Source organism: Gadus morhua, chromosome 20 (assembly GCF_902167405.1).
Source record: "Gadus morhua chromosome 20, gadMor3.0, whole genome shotgun sequence".
Taxonomy (NCBI): Eukaryota; Metazoa; Chordata; class Actinopteri; order Gadiformes; family Gadidae; genus Gadus; species Gadus morhua.
In genome coordinates this window covers 241,766-262,500 of record NC_044067.1, presented here as the reverse complement: position 1 = coordinate 262,500, position 20,735 = coordinate 241,766, and the positions used below count along the sequence as shown (strand labels likewise).

General features: G+C 48.2%; 1 protein-coding gene across 3 annotated transcripts in view; it reads left to right on the top strand.

Annotated features, from left to right (window-relative positions):
- ttc21b (tetratricopeptide repeat domain 21B) overlaps positions 1-20,735 on the top strand; it is a 37,536-nt gene that overhangs the window by 16,162 nt on the left and 639 nt on the right. For 2 of the 3 annotated variants that reach the window (XM_030343296.1, XM_030343295.1), the window contains exons 13-28: positions 559-716; positions 1,752-1,976; positions 4,347-4,585; positions 6,663-6,735; positions 9,192-9,302; positions 9,804-9,942; positions 10,047-10,153; positions 12,561-12,749; positions 13,644-13,754; positions 14,555-14,636; positions 15,433-15,583; positions 15,739-15,900; positions 16,025-16,220; positions 17,921-18,145; positions 18,759-18,879; positions 20,005-20,072. In XM_030343296.1, the coding sequence (XP_030199156.1) occupies positions 559-716; positions 1,752-1,976; positions 4,347-4,585; positions 6,663-6,735; positions 9,192-9,302; positions 9,804-9,942; positions 10,047-10,153; positions 12,561-12,749; positions 13,644-13,754; positions 14,555-14,636; positions 15,433-15,583; positions 15,739-15,900; positions 16,025-16,220; positions 17,921-18,145; positions 18,759-18,879; positions 20,005-20,072 (2,357 nt within the window). The remainder of the gene's footprint in view (positions 1-558; positions 717-1,751; positions 1,977-4,346; positions 4,586-6,662; positions 6,736-9,191; positions 9,303-9,803; positions 9,943-10,046; positions 10,154-12,560; positions 12,750-13,643; positions 13,755-14,554; positions 14,637-15,432; positions 15,584-15,738; positions 15,901-16,024; positions 16,221-17,920; positions 18,146-18,758; positions 18,880-20,004; positions 20,073-20,735) is intronic. The other variant, XM_030343297.1, reaches the window with a different exon arrangement.

Below are 20,735 nucleotides of genomic sequence, written 5' to 3'. Positions count from 1 at the left end.
TGCTGTGAACTGATTTGTAGGTGTGTGACCGGTAATAATAATAATAATAATGGATTGAATTTATATAGCGCTTTTCTAGACACTCAAAGACGCTTTACAATGAAGGGGGGACCTCACAAACCACCACCAGTATGTAGCACCCACTGGGGTGATGCACGGCAGCCAATCGGCGCCAGAACGCTCACCACACACCAGCTTGAGGTGGAGAGTGAGGGGATGAATGAGTCGGCCAACCAGTTCACAGTCAGGCCACTGGGCCTGACTGTGAACTGGTTACCAGGTGTGTGACCAGTAGGACGGTGAACTGGTTACCAGGTGTGTGACCAGTAGGTGCTGTGAACTGGTTACCAGGTGTGTGACCAGTAGGTGCTGTGAACTGGTTACCAGGTGTGTGACCAGTAGGTGCTGTGAACTGGTTACCAGGTGTGTGACCAGTAGGTGCTGTGAACTGGTTACCAGGTGTGTGACCAGTAGGTGCTGTGAACTGGTTACCAGGTGTGTGACCAGTAGGTGCTGTGAACTGGTTACCAGGTGTGTGACCAGTGCTGTGTTCTCCAGGGGACATGGAGTTGGCCCAGAGGAGTCTCCAGCGCTGCCTGGAGCAGCAGCCGTCCCATGCAGACGCCCACCTCCTCATGGCCCAGATCCACCTGCTGCAGGGGGACGCCAGCCTGGGCGTCCAGTCGCTGGAGCTCTGTCTCAGCCACAACTTTGAGGTCTGGACCCTTCCCCCATTGACCCATAACCAGTAACCAGTGACCCCTAACCAGTAATCAGTGACCCGTCCCACAGTGACCCGTGACCAGTAACCAGCAGCCAGTGACCCGTCCCACAGTGACCCGTGACCAGTAACCAGCAGCCAGTGACCCGTCCCACAGTGACCCGTGACCAGTAACCAGTGACCCCTCACCAGTGACCAGTCATCAGTAGCCAGTGACCCGTCCCACAGTGACCCGTCGCAGAGGGACCAGACGAGTGACGAGTGACCCGTCCCACAGTCACTAGTAACCATTGACCAGTGACCCGTCCCACAGTCACTAGCAACCAGTGACCAGTGACCCGTCCCACAGTCACTAGCAACCAGTGACCAGTGACCCGTCCCGCAGTCACTAGCAACCAGTGACCAGTGACCCGTCCCACTGTCACTAGCAACCAGTGACCCGTCCCCCAGTCACTAGATCAGTAACCAGTGACCCGTCGCACAGTAACCAGTGACCCGTCACACAGTGACCAGTGACCAGTGAGAAGTAACCCGTCACACAGTGACCAGTGACCAGACCAGAGACCAGTGACCAGTGACCAGACCAGTGACCCGTCCCACAGTCACCAGATCAGTAACCAGTGACCCGTCGCACAGTAACCAGTGACCCGTCACACAGTGACCAGTGACCAGTGAGAAGTAACCCGTCACACAGTGACCAGTGACCCATCCCACAGTGACACTAGACATACCAGACCTAGACTAGTCCTCCTGGTTCCCCTGTTCCTGGTCCTGTCCCCCTGGTCCTGTTCCTTGTCCTCCTGGTCGCCCTGGTCCTGGTCCTGTTCCTGGTCCTGTCCCACTGGTCCTGTTCCTTGTCCTCCTGTTCCTGGTCCCCCTGGTCCTGTTCCTGCTCCTGGTCCTTCTGGTCCTGGTCCTGGTCCTTCTGTTCCTGGTCCCCCTGTTCCTGGTCTTGGTCCTGGTCCTGGTCCTTCTGATCCTGGTCCCCCTGTTCCTGGTCCCCTGTTCCTCACGGTCGTCCCGCCCCCAGGTGCGGGAGCGGCCCCTGTACCACCTGATCCGGGCCCAGGCCCAGCAGCAGGCGGGGGAGCTGCAGGGGGCAGTCCAGACGCTGCAGAAGGCCCTCAGCCTGCCGGGGGTCCGCAGGGCTGGCTCCTCCTCCAGGACCGGGGGCGGGCGGCCGGACCTCAGCCCCTCCGACGCCGTCTCCATATTCCTGGAGCTCGCCCAGGCCCTCTGGCACAACGGAGAACAGGTCGAGACCCTTACTACCGTGTTGACCACCTAACTGACCCTCACTACCCTGTTGACCACCTAACTGACCCTCACTACCCTGTTGACCACCTAACTGACCCTTACTACCCTGTTGACCACCTAACTAACCCTCACTACCCTGTTGACCACCTAACTAACCCTCACTACCCTGTTGACCACCTAACTGACCCTTACTACCCTGTTGACGACCTAGCTAACCCTCACTACCCTGTTGACCACCTAACTAACCCTCACTACCATGTTGACCACCTAGCTAACCCGTTAACCATGTGACCACCTTACTAACCCTCACTACCCTGTTGACCACCTAACTAACCCTCACTACCATGTTGACCACCTAACTAACCCGTTTACCATGTGACCACCTAACTAACCTTCACTACCCTGTTGACCACCTAACTAATCCGTTTACCATGTGACCACCTTACTAACCCTTACTACCCTGTTGACCACCTAACTAACCCTCACTACCCTGTTGACCACCTAACTAACCCGTTTACCATGTGACCACCTTACTAACCCTTACTACCCTCTGGACCACCTAACTAACTCTCACTACCCTGTTGACCACCTAACTAACCCTCACTACCCTGTTGACCACCTAACTAACACTCACTACCCTGTTGACCACCTAACTAACACTCACTACCCTGTTGACCACCTAACTAACACTCACTACCCTGTTGACCACCTAAGTAACCCGTTCACCATGTGACCACCTAACTAACCCTCACTACCCTGTTGACCACCTAACTAACCCTCACTACCCTGACCACCTGACTAACCCTAACTACCCTGATGACCACCCAACTAACCCTTACTACCCTGTTGACCACCTAACAGACCCTTACTACCCTGTTGACCACCTAACTAACCCTCACTACCCTGTTGATCACCTAACTGACCCTTACTACCCTGTTGACCACCTAACTAAACCTTACTACCCTGTTGACCACCTAAATAACCCTTACTACCCTGTTGACCACCTAAATAACCCTTACTACCCTGTTGACCACCTAACTAACCCATACTACCCTGTTGACCACCTAACTATCCCTCACTACCCTGTTGACCACCTAACTGTCCCTCACTACCCTGTTGACCACCTAACTGTCCCTACTACCCTGTTGACCACCTAACTGACCTTACTACCCTGTTGACCACCTAACTAACCCTCACTACCCTGTTGACCACCTAACTAACCCTCACTACCCTGTTGATCACCTAACTGACCCTTACTACACTGTTGACCACCTAACTAAACCTTACTACCCTGTTGACCACCTAAATTACCCTTACTACCCTGTTGACCACCTAACTAACCGTTACTACCCTGTTGACCACCTAACTAACCCTTACTACCCTGTTGACCACCTAACTATCCCTCACTACCCTGTTGACCAACTAACTGTCCCTAACTACCCTCTTGACCACCTAACTGACCTTACTACCCTGTTGACCACCTAACTAACCCTCACTACCCTGTTGACCACCTAACTAACCCGTTTACCATTTGACCACCTTACTTACCCTCACTACCCTGTTGACCACCTACCTAACCCTCACTACCCTGTTGACCGCCTAACTAACCCTCACTACCCTGTTGACCGCCTAACTAACCCTCACTACCCTGTTGACTGCCTAACTAACCCTCACTACCCTGTTGACCGCCTAACTAACCCTCACTACCCTGTTGACTGCCTAACTAACCCTCACTACCCTGTTGACTGCCTAACTAACCCTCACTACCCTGTTGACTGCCTAACTAACCCTCACTACCCTGTTGACTCCCTAACTAACCCTCACTACCCTGTTGACTACCTAACTAACCCTCATTACCCTGTTGACCGCCTAGCTAACCCTCACTACCTATATCACATGAGAGGAAGTGCTGTCGTACTGAATATGGGCAGGGCTGTGATTGGGTGGTAGGAACGAGGCCGAGGGTAACCCCAGCCGTCAGGTGGTTAGGTCTCAGTTAAGGTTGACGATGTGTTCAGATGAAGCATCCAGGCTTCTTTCCTTCTCTTTATCCTCTCCTGACGAACATTAGTAATTCAACTCAAATTGTATGTCTGGAAACATGTTCATCTTTGCGGTGCAAAGTTTGTTGCAATCTAAGCTCCATATATACCGTTAATAACATTACGGGTTATGAGAACAACAGTAAAGCGGAGTGATGCCTGTATAGTTAGAGTATAGTGCTGTTCTACTCTATATCAGCACTCCTGGAATGCCTCTCGTCCAATCAGATGACTTGGTCAGAACTAACTGTTGAAGGTGCTGCAGGAGTTCTATTATTAATATGTTCTTAAATTAATCCAATCCATGAACCCGTGAATGTGTTCAGCATGAGGCGGCCAAGGTGATGCAGGACGCCATCAACGAGTTCTCGGGGACGGCGGAGGGCCCGCGCCTCGCCGTGGCCAACGCCGACCTGGCGCTGCGGAGGGGCGACGCCGAGCTCGCACTGAGCATGCTCAGAACGCTGGGCCCCGACACGCCCTGCTACGTCCAGGCCAAGGAGAAGATGGCCGACATCTACCTGAACCACCGCAAGGAGAAGCGCCTGTACTGCGGCTGCTACAGGTGAGCTCCACCTGGAGGTGGTGTAGAGAGGCTGAGGGCTGAGGGTGGTGTAGAGAGGTAGCGTCACAGTGGAGGTGGTGTAGAGAGGCTGAGGGCTGAGGTGGTGTAGAGAGGTAGCGTCACAGTGGAGGTGGTGTAGAGAGGCTGAGGGTGTAGCATCACAGTGGAGGTGGTGTAGAGGTTGTAGCGTCACAGTGGAGGTAGTGTAGAGGGTGTAGCGTCACAGTGGAGGTGGTGTAGAGGGTGTAGCGTCACAGTGGAGGTGGTGTAGAGGGTGTAGCGTCACAGTGGAGGTGGTGTAGAGGGTGTAGCGTCACAGTGGAGGTGGTGTAGAGGGTGTAGCGTCACAGTGGAGGTGGTGTAGAGGGTGTAGCGTCACAGTGGAGGTGGTGTAGAGGGTGTAGCGTCACAGTGGAGGTGGTGTAGAGGGTGTAGCGTCACAGTGGGGTTCTGGGTTCAATCCCCGACGTCAGCCGGACATCTGGAGCCCCGCCCCCCGCAACCTGGAGGATCTATATAGATCTATATAGATAGATCTATATAATCTATGTTATAGATCTATAATAATCGATCTATATATATCGATCGATCTATATATGTCGATCGATCGATCGATCGATCGATCGATCTATATAGATTGATCTATCTATATAGATATATATTATAGATCTATCTAGATTTATCTATATAGATATCTATATAGGTAGATCTATATAGATCTATAGATCCTCCAGGTAGATATATCTAGATAGGTATCTATATAGATAGTTTTATCTAGATAGATATCTAGATATCTATATAAATCTATCTGTATAGATCTATCTAGATAGATCTATCTATATCGATCTCTATATAGACATCTATATAGATCTCTATATAGATATCTTTATAGATATATCTATATAGATATATCTATAAATCTATATTGATATATCTATCTATATAGATAGAGCTATCTTTATAGATCTATCTATATATATATCTATATAGATCTCTCTGTATAGATCTATCAATATAGATCCTTCTATATCGATCTCTATATAGATATCTATATAGATATATCTATCTATATAGCTCTATCTATATAGTAGGGATGGGCGTGAGGAATCGATTACTCGAGTACTCCTCGTTACAAATGAACTCGGTTGGTGGACAGGCAAACTCGAGTTTGCATATACACACACAAACAAAGTTTTCTGAAGCAAATGTATAAATTTTCTGTCGGCGCCACTAACGCATGACGTGGGCACAAAGAAAATTAAATGCATCCATTTCCATGGCGCGTTCCGTGCCGTGTGCAGGCACGCCAGAATTTAAAAAGTTAAGAGATGGCGGTTAAAGCAAACCGCAGCGAAGAATTGAAATACTTTAAAGAAATAGGAGATCATAAGGTGAAATGTAAAATATGCCAAGCGAAATCGAGCTACCAGAAAGTATTATGCGGCAATATGCTCCTGAAACACAACGGTGAGTTCGGGAAAGCAGACCCGCAGCAACGGTGAAAGTGAAAGTGTGTCGGCTATTTTCACCGCCGCAAGACGCAGCTGTAATCCCGGGCGTGTAGAGAAGATCACAACGCTGAGTATTTCCATAGTCCATTTGCTGCCGTTTTATTTGCAGCATTAAGCATTTATTTGCAATGGTTAGGCTACTTGTTTCGTTTTTTTAAAACTGTTACAGGCCTTGGTTCGACGTGATTTAAATTGTGAGACGCATATTTATTTTTGTAAGGAAAATGTGTTTTGAACGTTTGCAAAAATAAATAATGAATACTCTGATAACTCTGACTGTTTTGATGGAGAATAAGCATTACATGTTTGGTTGGTAATATTGCCGTTCATCATCAGGCCTATTCCTGCTGCAGATGCGTTGCATTCTAAAAATAGATTTGATTTAACGAGTACTCGATTGATCCTCGAGGAATTTCTTCGATCACTCGAGTTTGGAATTTACTACTCGTGCCCATCCCTACTATATAGATATAGATATCTGATAGATGTCTATCAGTCTATAATGTGTCTATTTCAAAGTGCCAACACCAAAAGCGTTCCTGTGATGTTAACGTTGGTTTCTACAGAGAAATGGTGGAGAAGATGCCAAGCTCTCACACCTTCCTGCTGCTGGGAGACGCATACATGAACATCCAAGAGGTACGTCGCTGCAGGTTGGATGTGTACCACGGATTAATAGTGCATAGGATGGATGTATAGTGTGTAGGATGGATGGATGGATGTATTGGATGGATGTATAGTGTGTAGGATGGATGTATAGTGTGTAGGATGGATGTACAGTGTGTAGGATGGATGTGTAGTGTGTAGGATGGATGTATAGTGTGTAGGATGGATGTATAGTGTGTAGGATGGATGTATAGTGTGTAGGATGGATGTATAGTGTGTAGGATGGATGTGTAGGATGGATGTATAGTGTGTAGGATGGATGTATAGTGTGTAGGATGGATGTGTAGGATGGATGTATAGTGTGTAGGATGGAGGTATAGTGTGTAGGATGGATGTGTAGGATGGATGTATAGTGTGTAGGATGGATGTATAGTGTGTAGGATGGATGTACAGTGTGTAGGATGGATGTGTAGGATGGATGTGTAGTGTGTAGGATGGATGTGTAGTGTGTAGGATGGATGTACAGTGTGTAGGATGGATGTACAGTGTGTAGGATGGATGTGTATGATGGATGTATAGTGTGTAGGATGGATGTACAGTGTGTAGGATGGATGTACAGTGTGTAGGATGGATGTGTAGCATGGATGTATAGTGTGTAGGATGGATGTATAGTGTGTAGGATGGATGTATAGTGTGTAGGATGGATGTACAGTGTGTAGGATGGATGTGTAGCATGGATGTATAGTGTGTAGGATGGATGTGTAGTATGGATGTATAGTGTGTAGGATGGATGTACAGTGTGTAGGATGGATGTACTGTGTGTAGCATGGATGTATAGCAGGCATCTCCAGACGGCGGGCCGCGGTCCGGGTCCGGACCAAGTGACGGTCCTATCCGGAACCATGACCAATTTAAAATAATAAAAATAATTTAAAAAAAAGTTTTTTTTTTATTATTATTATTTTTTTAATGATTTGACTATACAAAGCATGTTAGTATGTTAGTAAAATCATTTCTCACTGAAATACAAATTGAAAGGCAGAATAGTCTGTAGTGCAGCGTAAAAACAGCAAAAAGCAATGATCTTCACAGAGCGAAGATCATGCACTCACCGAACTCCCCCCCTCCCTCCGTCTGTCACGGCATGGGTGTAAAAGCGTCACTCAGTAAATAGCCAATCAAATTTTTTGTTTACCGGAAGAGCGATTTGGAATGAGAAAATGGCTTGCTCGAAAATAAGGGAAGTTTACCCCGAAAACAGACATTTTAAAGATGAATGGACTGACCAATACTTGTTCATTCTCCCGCAAGGCAGTACAAAACCTTTGTTGTGTCTTTTATGTGTTGAAACCGTGGCTCTGATAAAAAGCGGGAATATTAAGCGGCATTACGAATCCAAACATAGATCCTTAGAGGAAAAGTATCCCCAGAAGTCAGAAGTAAGAGCGTGGAAAATATCCAAGCTGAGAGCTCAGTATGAGAGGTCTACGCGTGTCTTCACACACTAATTTACAGGCCAGCAACGTGCAAATGAATGCTCACTTAAGATTGCATGGATTTTGGGGCAACATAAAAAAAAAAATCAGTGACACGACTGTTGTGAATGAGTGCTTCGACGACCAGAAAATCCGAAATGTTATCAGATGACGGACTGTCACAGCTTCATGCGGCTGTTCAGAGTGCCCCATCCTTAGCCATTGATGAGTCTTCAGATGTAACGGATAATGCCCAGCTTTTGGTTTATGTGCGATTGTTTCATCAAGACAAGAAAGAGATCTGTGAGAACCTGTTGGGTCTAACACCACTTGGGACACTGTTTTGCTTACTTGAAATGAAGGCCTAATGCTCTTTTTGTGTTTATTTGAAATGTAGGTCTGGTGTACCTGTTTTGCTTACTTGAAATCTAGGCCTAATGCACTTTGTTTATTTGAAGTGTAGGCCTAGTGTTCCTGTTCTGCTTACTTCACATGTAGGCCTTATGCATTTTTTATGTTTACTTGTATTGCAGGCCTAATGCACCTGTTTTGTTTACTTGAAATGTTAATATGCGTTACTTTGTCTTACTAGTTTTTCATGGTTAAAAGTAAGCTATTTGGAAATTGAAAATAAATACATCTGAAATTATAAGGTAATATGCCGTGTTGATTGTATTTGACAAAAGAAGGCTATTAGGACGTGGTAGGTTCAGACCTTTCTTCGAAGGAATTTTTAGTAACTGGACCTTGTTCAATTTTAATTGAAGACCCCTGATGTAAAGTGTGTAGGATGGATGTGTAGGATGGATGTACAGTGTGTATGATGGATGTATAGTGTGTAGGATGGATGTGTAGGATGGATGTATAGGATGGATGGTTGCTGGCTGCAGGGTTGATCCCGGGGTCATGTTGTGTCCGGTCCTGTCTCCTGGGTCCTTGTTCCCTGGTTCACGTGTCCTGTGTCCTTGTGTCCTGGGTCCTGGGTCCTTGTTCCTTGTGTCCTGCGGTCCGTAGCCAGACAAGGCCATCCAGGTGTACGAACAAGCTCTGCAGAAGAACCCCAACGACGGAGCTCTGGCCAGGAAGATCGGGAAGGCCCTCATCAAGACACACAACTACACCAAGGTGACACACACACACACACACAGACACACACACACACACACACACACACACACACACAGACACACACACAGACACACACAGACACACAGACAGACACACACACACACACACACACACACAGACACACACACAGACACACACACAGACATACACAGACACACAGACAGACACACAGACACACACACAGACACACTCACAGACACACAGACGCACGCAGGCAGGCAGGCAGACAGACAGACACACAGACACACACACAGACACACACACAGACACACTCACACCCTCACAGACACACAGACACACAGACGCAGGCAGACAGACAGACAGACAGACAGACAGACAGACAGACACACAGACACACAGACACACAGACACACAGACACACAGACACACAGACACACAGACACACAGACACACAGACACACAGACACACAGACAAACAGACAAACACAGACACACACAGACCCCCCCCCCCCCCTGCTGACGCTGGGCGTGGTCCAGGCCATCAGTTACTACGAGGCAGTGCTGCAGGGCGAGCAGCAGAGCTTCCTGCGCTACGACCTGGCCGAGCTGCTGCTGAAGATGAAGCAGTACGAGCGCTGTGAGGGGGCGCTGCAGGCAGCCCTGGCCCATGAGCCAGGTACTGCCCACCACACCTTCCAGATGATGATAACGGTTCAGAAGGAGAACGTTGCTGTCCAAGCTGTTGCATTACCCCGTCCCGTCGTCCCTGTCCCCGTCCAGCTGCAGACCTCCCAGCGCTCACCAGTGACTGCAGGGCTCTGGTGCTACTGGCCAAGGTCCAAAGCAGAACCAACAAGAGCCAGGAGGCCCTACTCTCCCTGCAGCGAGTACGTCCATTGAGCTCACTGGTCCCCCAGTATGACACTGGTCCACCAGCATGTCACTGGTCGACCAGTATGACACTGGTCCACCAGTAGCATGACACTGGTCCACCAGTAGCATGTCACTGGTCCACCAGTAGCATGACACTGGTCCACCAGTAGCATGTCACTGGTCCACCAGTAGCATGTCACTGGTCCACCAGTATGACATTGGTCCACCAGTATGACATTGGTCCCCCAGTATGACACTGGTCCACCAGTATGACACTGGTCCACCAGCATGTCACTGGTCGACCAGTATGACACTGGTCCACCAGTATGACACTGGTCCACCAGTAGCATGTCACTGGTCCACCAGTAGCATGTCACTGGTCCACCAGTATGACATTGGTCCACCAGTATGACATTGGTCCACCAGTATGACACTGGTCCACCAGGAGCATGACACTGGTCCACCAGTTTGACACTGGTCCACCAGGAGCATGACACTGGTCCACCAGGAGCATGACACTGGTCCACCAGGAGCATGACACTGGTCCACCAGTATGTCACTGGTCCACCAGTATGTCACTGGTCTACCAGGAGCATGACACTGGTCCAGCAGTATGACACTGGTCCAGCAGTATGACACTGGTCCACCAGTATGACACTGGTACACCAGTATGTCACTGGCACACCAGAATGTCACTGGTCCACCAGTATGACACTGGTCCCCCAGTATGTCCCTGTTATTATAGCTCCATAAAGGTCTTGATATAAGTATATAACTATGATGTATATTATATATAATGAGTTATGTACCTTTTACTCGACTGTGCACTGCTTTCAGGCTCTAACCCAAATTCAATTTTCTGTCAATCACAAACTGGGGTTGACTTTATTTAATACCCTGCTTACTCCAGGAAGACTGAGGGACAATTCCTTGAATATTATCGTTGTTAGTTTCAGGTTTATTTTTCTAATCTGCTGAAAAAAAAAAAAAAATATATATATATAGTAGTTACTCCTACTACTACTACATAGGTCATTTTGTGTGTGTGTGTGTGGCTCCAGCTGGTGTATTTGTAAACACAGAACACACCCTTGTTCATGGGTTGAGTAGATGACGTGACGTCACATCTATCACATCCACACGTTGGATGTGATAGTTAACATTAGGACGCTTGTTGGTGGCGCCCCTGACCGCTGTGTGCCCTCAGTGTCAGGGTGAGGGTTAGGGTTAGGGTCAGGGTGAGGGTTAGGGTCAGGGTCAGGGTTAGGGTTAGGGTCAGGGTGAGGGTTAGGGTCAGGGTCAGGGTCAGGGCTAGGGACAATTTTATGCTGGTGTTAGCTTAGGACGCTTGTTGGTGGCGCCCCTGACCGCTGTGTGCCCTCAGGGTCAGGGTGAGGGTCAGGGTCAGGGTCAGGGTGAGGGTCAGGGTCAGAGTGAGGGTCAGGGTCAGGGTTATGCTGGTGTTAGCTTAGGACGCTTGTTGGTGCCGCCCCTGACCGCTGTGCCCTCAGGGTCAGGGTGAGGGTCAGGGTGAGGGTCAGGGTGAGGGTTAGGGTCAGGGTTAGGGTCAGGGTCAGAGTGAGGGTCAGGGCTAGGGTCAGGGTGAGGGTTAGGGTCAGGGTTAGGGTTATGCTGGTGTTAGCTTAGGACGCTTGTTGGTGGCGCCCCTGACCTCTGTGCCCTCAGGGTCAGGGTGAGGGTCAGGGTCAGGGTCAGGGTTAGGGTCAGGGTCAGGGTGAGGGTTAGGGTCAGGGTCAGGGTCAGAGTGAGGGTCAGGGTCAGGGCTAGGGACAGGGTGAGGGTTAGGGTCAGGGTTAGGGTCAGGGTGAGGGTTAGGGTCAGGGTTAGGGTCAGGGTTAGGGTCAGGGTGAGGGTCAGGGTTAGGGTCAGGGTCAGAGTGGGGGTCAGGGTCAGGGCTAGGGACAGGGTTAGGGTCAGGGTCAGAGTGAGGGTCAGGGCTAGGGACAGGGTTATGCTGGTGTTAGCTTAGGACGCTTGTTGGTGGCGCCCCTGACCGCTGTGTGCCCTCAGGGTCAGGGTCAGGGTGAGGGTTAGGGTCAGGGTTAGGGTCAGGGTCAGAGTTAGGGTCAGGGTCAGGGCTAGGGACAGGGTTATGCTGGTGTTAGCTTAGGACGCTTGTTGGTGGCGCCCCTGACCGCTGTGTGCCCTCAGGGTCAGGGTGAGGGTTAGGGTCAGGGTTAGGGTCAGGGTGAGGGTTAGGGTCAGGGTTAGGGTCAGGGTGAGGGTTAGGGTCAGGGTTAGGGTCAGGGTGAGGGTTAGGGTCAGGGTTAGGGTCAGGGTCAGGGTCAGGGTTAGGGTCAGGGTCAGAGTGAGGGTCAGGGTCAGGGCTAGGGACAGGGTTATGCTGGTGTTAGCTTAGGACGCTTGTTGGTGGCGCCCCTGACCGCTTTGTGCCCTCAGGCCCGGGATGTGCAGGCCAAGGTGCTGAAGCAGGTCCAGATGGAGCAGCCGGACGCCGTGGCCACGCAGAAGCAGCTCGCCGCTGACATCTGCTCCGAGATCGCCCGACAATACGCCAGCCAGCGCGGCTACGAGAGAGCCGTCAAGTTCTACAAAGAAGCTCTGGTGTATTGTGAGAGCGATCGCAAGGTCAGTGCACCCTGATCAACGGGCGGCCGTTGGTATGTACTCAGTGTGTACTCACTGCACTCACTGTGCACTGACTGTACTCAGTGTGTACTCACTGCACTCACTGTGCACTGACTGTACTCACTGCACTCACTGTGCACTGACTGGGTACTCAGTGTGTACTCACTGCACTGACTGGGTACTCACTGTGTACTCACTGCACTCAGTGTGTATTCAGTGTGTACGAACTGCACTCAGTGGGTATTCAATGTGTACTCAGTGTGTACTAACTGCACTCAGTGGGTATTCAATGTGTACTCACTGCACTCAGTGTGTACTCAGAGGATACTCACTGCACTCAGTTTGTACTCAGTGGGTACTCTCTGTTTACTCAGTGTGTACACAGTGTCTTCACTGCACTGACTGGGTACTCACTGTGTACTAACTGCACTCAGTGTGTACTCACTGCACTCAGTGGGTATTCAATGTGTACTCACTGTGTACTCAGTTAGTACTCTGTGTGTACTAACTGCACTCAGTGGGTATTCAATGTGTACTCACTGTGTACTCACTGTGTACTAACTGCACTCAGTGGGTATTCAATGTGTACTCAGTGTGTACTCAATGTGTACTCACTGCACTCACTGCACTCTGTGTACTAGCTGTACTCAGTGTGTACTCCCTGTACTCAGTGTGTACTCCCTGTACTCAGTGTGTACTAACCACACTCAGTGGGTACTCAATGTGTACTCAGTGTGTACTCACTGTACTCAGTGTGTACTCACTGCACTCAGTGTGTAATCAGTGGGTACTCACTGTATGCTCAGTGGGTACTCACTCTGTCCTCAGTGTGTACTAGCTGTATTCAGTGTGCAGTCTGTGGTTAATAAGGCTCCTGTTATTGTGTGTCTCTAGGTGATGCTGGAGCTGTCTCGCCTGTACCTGACTCTCGACGACCTGGACGCCTGCCAGCACCAATGTGGCGCCATTCTGAAGAACGACCAATTAAACGAAGATGCAACGCTGGTGGGTCTGGCTGGCCCCTCCCCTTTATATACTGCTAATATCACCTTACTTATATCACCTCCCCCTTATATACTGCTAATATCGCCTTACTAATATCACCTCCCCCTTATATACTGCTAATATCGCCTTACTTATATCACCTCCCCCTTATATGCTGCTAATATCGCCTTACTAATATCACCTCCCCCTTATATACTGCTAATATCGCCTTACTAATATCACCTCCCCCTTATATACTGCTAATATCACCTTACTTATATCACCTCCCCCTTATATACTGCTAATATCACCTTACTAATATCACCTCCCCCTTATATACTGCTAATAAAACATTACTAATATCTCCTCCCAATGGAGTATACTATTAATATAATATAGTGATGTATTATTATTGTAATATACTATTAATATGATATAATGATGTATTATTATTGTAATATACTATTAATATAATATAGTGATGTATTATTATTGTAATATACTATTAATATAATATAGTGATGTATTATTATTGTAATATACTATTAATATAATATAGTGATGTATTATTATTGTAATATACTATTGATATAATATAGTGATGTATTATTATTGTAATATACTATTAATATAATATAGTGATGTATTATTATTGTAATATAATATAGCGATGTATTATTATTGTTATATACTATTAATATGATATAGTGATGTATTATTATTGTTATGTACTATTAATATTATATAGTGATGTATTATTATTGTAATATACTATTAATATAATATAATGATGTATCATTATTGTGCCTTGATGTTTCCAGATGATGGCCGACCTGATGTTCCGGAAGCAGGACTACGAACAAGCAGTGCTCCACTTCCAGCAACTCCTGGAGCGCAGCCCAGGTGAGTCTAGCACTCATCACAGAGACCTGTCCACCAGGTGAGTCTAGCACTCATCACAGAGACCTGTCCACCAGGTGAGTCTAGCACTCATACCAGAGACCTGTCCACCAGGTGAGTCTAGCACTCGTCACAGAGACCTGTCCACCAGGTGAGTCTAGCACTCATCACAGAGACCTGTCCACCAGGCGAGTCTAGCACTCATCACAGAGACCTGTCCACCAGGTGAGTCTAGCATTGTCACAGAGACCTGTCCATCAGGTGAGTCTAGCACTCGTCACAGAGACCTGTCCACCAGGTGAGTCTAGCACTCGTCACAGAGACCTGTCCACCAGGTGAGTCTAGCACTCGTCACAGAGACCTGTCCACCAGGTGAGTCTAGCACTCGTCACAGAGACCTGTCCACCAGGTGAGTCTAGCACTCGTCACAGAGACCTGTCCACCAGGTGAGTCTAGCACTCATCACAGAGACCTGTCCACCAGGCGAGTCTAGCACTCATACCAGAGACCTGTCCACCAGGTGAGTCTAGCACTCGTCACAGAGACCTGTCCACCAGGTGAGTCTAGCACTCGTCACAGAGACCTGTCCACCAGGTGAGTCTAGCACTCGTCACAGAGACCTGTCCACCAGGTGAGTCTAGCACTCGTCACAGAGACCTGTCCACCAGGTGAGTCTAGCACTCGTCACAGAGACCTGTCCACCAGGTGAGTCTAGCACTCGTCACAGAGACCTGTCCACCAGGTGAGTCTATAGCACACACCTGACCCTGTCCTGTGTGTTCCCGTGTGTTCCTGTCAGACAACTACCTGACCCTGTCCCGTCTGATCGACCTTCTGCGGAGGGCTGGAAAGCTGGAGCAGGTCCCTCGCTTCCTGGACATGGCGGAGAAACATTCCTCCAGGGCCAAGTTTGATCCCGGCTTCAACTACTGCAGGGGGCTGTACCTGTGGTCAGTGCCGTTACTTTGGAAGGTTACTTATACGATATAAACAGTCATTAAGGAGCATGTAGGGTTTAGACATCTCTCTAAACGTGGGGTTTGAAGACACAACCTTTGTGCTTGGAGGGGAACCCCTCACCAAGAGACCCCCTACTGTACCTCAGGTACACCGGAGAGCCCAACGATGGCCTGAGGCACTTCAACAAGGCCCGCAAGGACAGCGACTGGGGCCAGAACGCTGTGTACAACATGATCGAGATCTGCCTGAACCCGGACAACGACACCATCGGGGGAGAAGTCTTTGAGAACCTAGATGGTGACATGGGGTAGGCCCCGCCTACATCCAGCAGACACTCGTCCAGCCTTCTCTGATATTCTACTTGCATCATGTCCAACAATATCCGGTCGTTTACTGCTTCTATGGCTTATTTCCTCCTCCTCCCCACGCAGGAACTCCACAGAGAAGCAGGAGTCGGAGCAGCTGGCTGTGAGGACGGCGGAGAAGCTCCTGAAGGAGCTGAAGCCCCAGACGCCTGGAGGTCACGTCCAGCTCCGCATCCTGGAGAGCTACTGCCTCCTGGCCACCAAGCAGAAGAGCAACGTGGAGAAGGCCCTCAACGTCTTCACCGAGGTGGCGAACACCGAGGTAACGTCCACACGCCAACAGCCCGCCGCAAACACTCTTCAGCAAGTCAGGTGTAGGGATGGGGATCAAAACCAGGTTCTATCAAGGACCCGGTTCCACTTTTTTCAAAACCCGAAAATCGTTAACGTTTTGGCTTATCGATACCACTATCGAGTCCCGTCGTTCATTTATTATCTTTTTTGTCCTGTAGGTCCTATGACGTAATGTTGTGTCCCTCGAGTCGCGTCACGGCATTTAAATCAAATCAATCCAATCACTGCAGCGGGTCCACCAAAGTTTTTGAATGGAATTGTAAGCAAACAGGTATTACAAGTAAAGTAAGTGAAGTCTGGCAGTTAACTTTGCTCGCGAGGAGGGCTATGGGGGGGACACAACCTCATTGGCCAATCAATCACATTATCATTTTTCCTCAAATAAAGACCAAATGCAGTACCTTCGACTGTCTCCGAGTTGAAAAGACTCTGTCTCCTCCTTCACCTGTCGCACCACAGACAGGCCCGTCTTAATCATCCACTCAAACTACGAGCGGTAATCGCACACACATATGTTGTCGCTAGTCCCGTCAGTTAAAAATAGTAATCCAATTGTGAAATCGGTGTTGTAATCGGTAGCATACAAGCTAATTATCTTAAAAAGTAAATAAAGTTTCAGATGTGCTGCGTGAAGATGGGTTCGGTTATCATGATGCGTTCATAAAGAAACGGTAAATTGAGTTTTTGGTGAGAAACATGAGTAATACTGTATTACTCATGTTTCTGTATTACTAATACAGTTGTATAGTGCTCTAATAATTTTTGTTTATATAACTAAAACCACTGATGTCAAGATTTATTAAGAATTACATATTTAATTAAAAATGCAATTATTTATTTCCTAAATATTTTCCTCATCACTAAAAACTAGAGCTGTCAAGCGATTAAAATATTTAATCGTGATTAATCGCATTAATGTCATAGTTAACTATTATTAATCGCGATTAATCGCAAATTCTTTTTCTATGCTAAATATCCCTTGATTCTTTTTGTCCCATAATTCTTCTCATTTTAATTCTCTTATCAACATGATGAAGTGCATCGGCTTGCCTTGTGCAAATGATTTTCTATTGATAACAACATTGGCATATACCGATCAAAACAGGACGATACAAAAAAAGAGCCTATAGTGCAAATAAACGACTGCTTTGAACAAATGTCATTTGAACATAGCAGTCAGGCTACTGCTTCTTTGTTTTGAGCCAAAAAAAAATTTTTTTTTTTTTTTTTTTTTTAATAAAATAATTACGTTAATCGCGCGTTAATTTTTTTAACGCCGTTAAATTTGGTTTGCGTTAACGCCGTTAATAACGCGTTTAACTGACAGCTGTACTAAAAACGCTTCGTATTTCCACCAATAAATAGAAAAGTATTGATAATGTCTCGGATGACTAAGGAGTATCGAAAATGGTATCGATATCAATAAGTATTAATGATCCCCATCCCTAGTCAGGTGTTTACGTCACTCGACCTGAGACCGCAGCGTCACGCGACCTGAGACCGCAGCGTCACGCGACCTGAGACCGCAGCGTCACGCGACCTGAGACCGCAGCGTCACGCGACCAGAGAGCATCACCCTGGTCTCTCTCTGGTCTCTCTCTGGTCTCTCTCTGGTCTCTCTCTGGTCTCTCTCCGGTCTCACCCTGGTCTCTCTCTGGTCTCCCCCAGAAGGACCACGTCCCGGCCCTGCTGGCCATGGCGACGGCCTTCATGATCCTGAAGCAGCCGCCGCGCGCCCGCAACCAGCTGAAGCGCATTGCCAAGATGAGCTGGAGCGTCCTGGACGCCGACGAGTTCGAGAAGAGCTGGCTGCTGCTGGCCGACATTTACATCCACTCAGGGAAGTATGACATGGCCGGAGAGCTGCTGAAGAGGTGCCTCCGTCACAACAAGGTGGAGGCAAAGCACCACCCTACTGTGTCTGTCTGTAGACATAGAGATATATGTCACATCTTGGTCTACTAACAATGTAACATGTTGATCTACTGTAACATGGTGGTCTACTATAACATGTTGATCTACTGTAACATGTTGGTCTACTGTAACATGTTGATCTACTGTAACATGTTGGTCTACTGTAACATGTTGATCTACTGTAACATGTTGGTCTACTATAACATGTTGGTCTACTATAACATGTTGATCTACTGTAACATGGTGGTCTACTATAACATGTTGATCTACTGTAACATGTTGGTCTACTGTAACATGTTGATCTACTGTAACATGTTGGTCTACTGTAACATGTTGATCTACTGTAACATGTTGGTCTACTATAACATGTTGGTCTACTATAACATGTTGGTCTACTGTAACATGTTGATCTACTGTAACATGTTGATCTACTGTAACATGTTGGTCTACTGTAACATGTTGGTCTACTGTAACATGTTGATCTACTGTAACTTGTTGGTCTACTGTAACATGTTGATCTACTGTAACATGTTGGTCGACTATAACATGTTGTTCTACTGTAACATGTTGTTATACTGTAACATGTCCCCAGTCGTGCTGTAAGGCCTATGAGTACCTGGGCTTTATCCTGGAGAAGGAGCAGGCATTCCGGGATGCAGCGCTGAACTATGAACTGGCCTGGAAGTACGGGAACCAGAGTAACCCCACCATCGGTACGTTATGAACACATGAACCCCACCATCGGTACGTTATGAACACATGTTAACACCAGAGTAACCCCACCATCGGTACGTTATGAACACATGAACCCCACCATCGGTACGTTATGAACACATGTAAACACCAGAGTAACCCCACCATCGGTATGTTATGAACACATGAACCCCACCAGAGTAACCCCACCATCAATACTTTATGAACACATGAACCCCACCATCGGTACGTTATGAACACATGAACCCCACCATCGGTATGTTATGAACACATGAACCCCACCAGAGTAACCCCAACATCGGTATGTTATGAACACATGAACAACACCAGAGTAACCCCACCATCAATACTTTATTAACACATGAACCCCACCATCGGTACGTTATGAACACATGAACCCCACCATCGGTATGTTATGAACACATGAACCCCACCAGAGTAACCCCAACATCGGTATGTTATGAACACAAGAACAACACCAGAGTAACCCCACCATCAATACTTTATGAACACATGAACCCCACCATCGGTACGTTATGAACACATGAACCCCACCATCGGTATGTTATGAACACATGAACAACACCAGAGTAACCCCACCATCAATACTTTATGAACACATGAACCCCACCATCGGTACGTTATGAACACATGTAAACACCAGAGTAACCCCACCATCGGTACTTTCTGAACACATGAACCCCACCATCGGTACGATATGACCACATGAACAAGACCAGAGTAACCCAACCATCGGTACGTTATGAACTCATGAACCCCACCATCGGTACGTTATGACCACATGAACAACAGCATTGATTTGTAATGAACACATGAACCATCCAAAACCAGAGTAACCCCACCATCAATACTTTATGAACACATGAACCCCACCATCGGTACGTTATGTATGAACACATGTAAAAACCAGAGTAACCCCACCATCGGTACTTTATGAACACATGAACCCAACCACCGGTACGTTATGACCACATGAACCACACCAGAGTTACTCCACCATCGGTACACTATGAACACATGAACAAGACCAGAGTAACCCAACCACGTGATAACATGTATGTTACAGGAAACATGTTAATGACGTGATAACATGTCTGTTTCAGGATACAAGCTGGCTTTCAACTACCTGAAAGCTAAGAGACATGTCGACGCTATCGATGTGTGCCACAAGGTGAACATCAACAATTCTTCATATTCTGTCTTCAAGGCGCTGTGTGTAGAGTGGAGCGGCGTTCAGCAGCGCTGAAGTCGTTCCTCTAGAGCGGCGTTCCTCTAGAGCGGCGTTCCTCTAGAGCGGCATTCCTCTAGAGCGGCGTCGTTCCTCTAGAGCGGCGTTCCTCTAGAGCGGCGTCCCTCTAGAGCGGCGTTCCTCTAGAGCGGCATTCCTCTAGAGCGGCGGCGTTCCTCTAGAGCGGCGTTCCTCTAGCGCTGAAGTCGTTCCTCTAGAGCGGCGTTCCTCTAGAGCGGCGTTCCTCTAGCGCTGAAGTCGTTCCTCTAGAGCGGCGTTCCTCTAGAGCGGCGTCCCTCTAGAGCGGCGTTCCTCTAGAGCGCCGTCCCTCTAGAGCGGCGTTCCTCTAGCGCTGAAGTCGTTCCTCTAGAGCGGCGTTCCTCTAGAGCGGCGTTCCTCTAGAGCGCCGTCCCTCTAGAGCGGTGTCCCTCTAGAGCGGCGTCCCTCTAGAGCGGCGTTCCTCTAGAGCGGCGTTCCTCTAGAGCGGCGTTCCTCTAGAGCGGCGCCCCTGTAGAGCGGCGTTCCTCTAGAGCGGCGTTCCTCTAGCGCTGAAGTCGTTCCTCTAGAGCGGCGTTCCTCTAGCGCTGAAGTCGTTCCTCTAGAGCG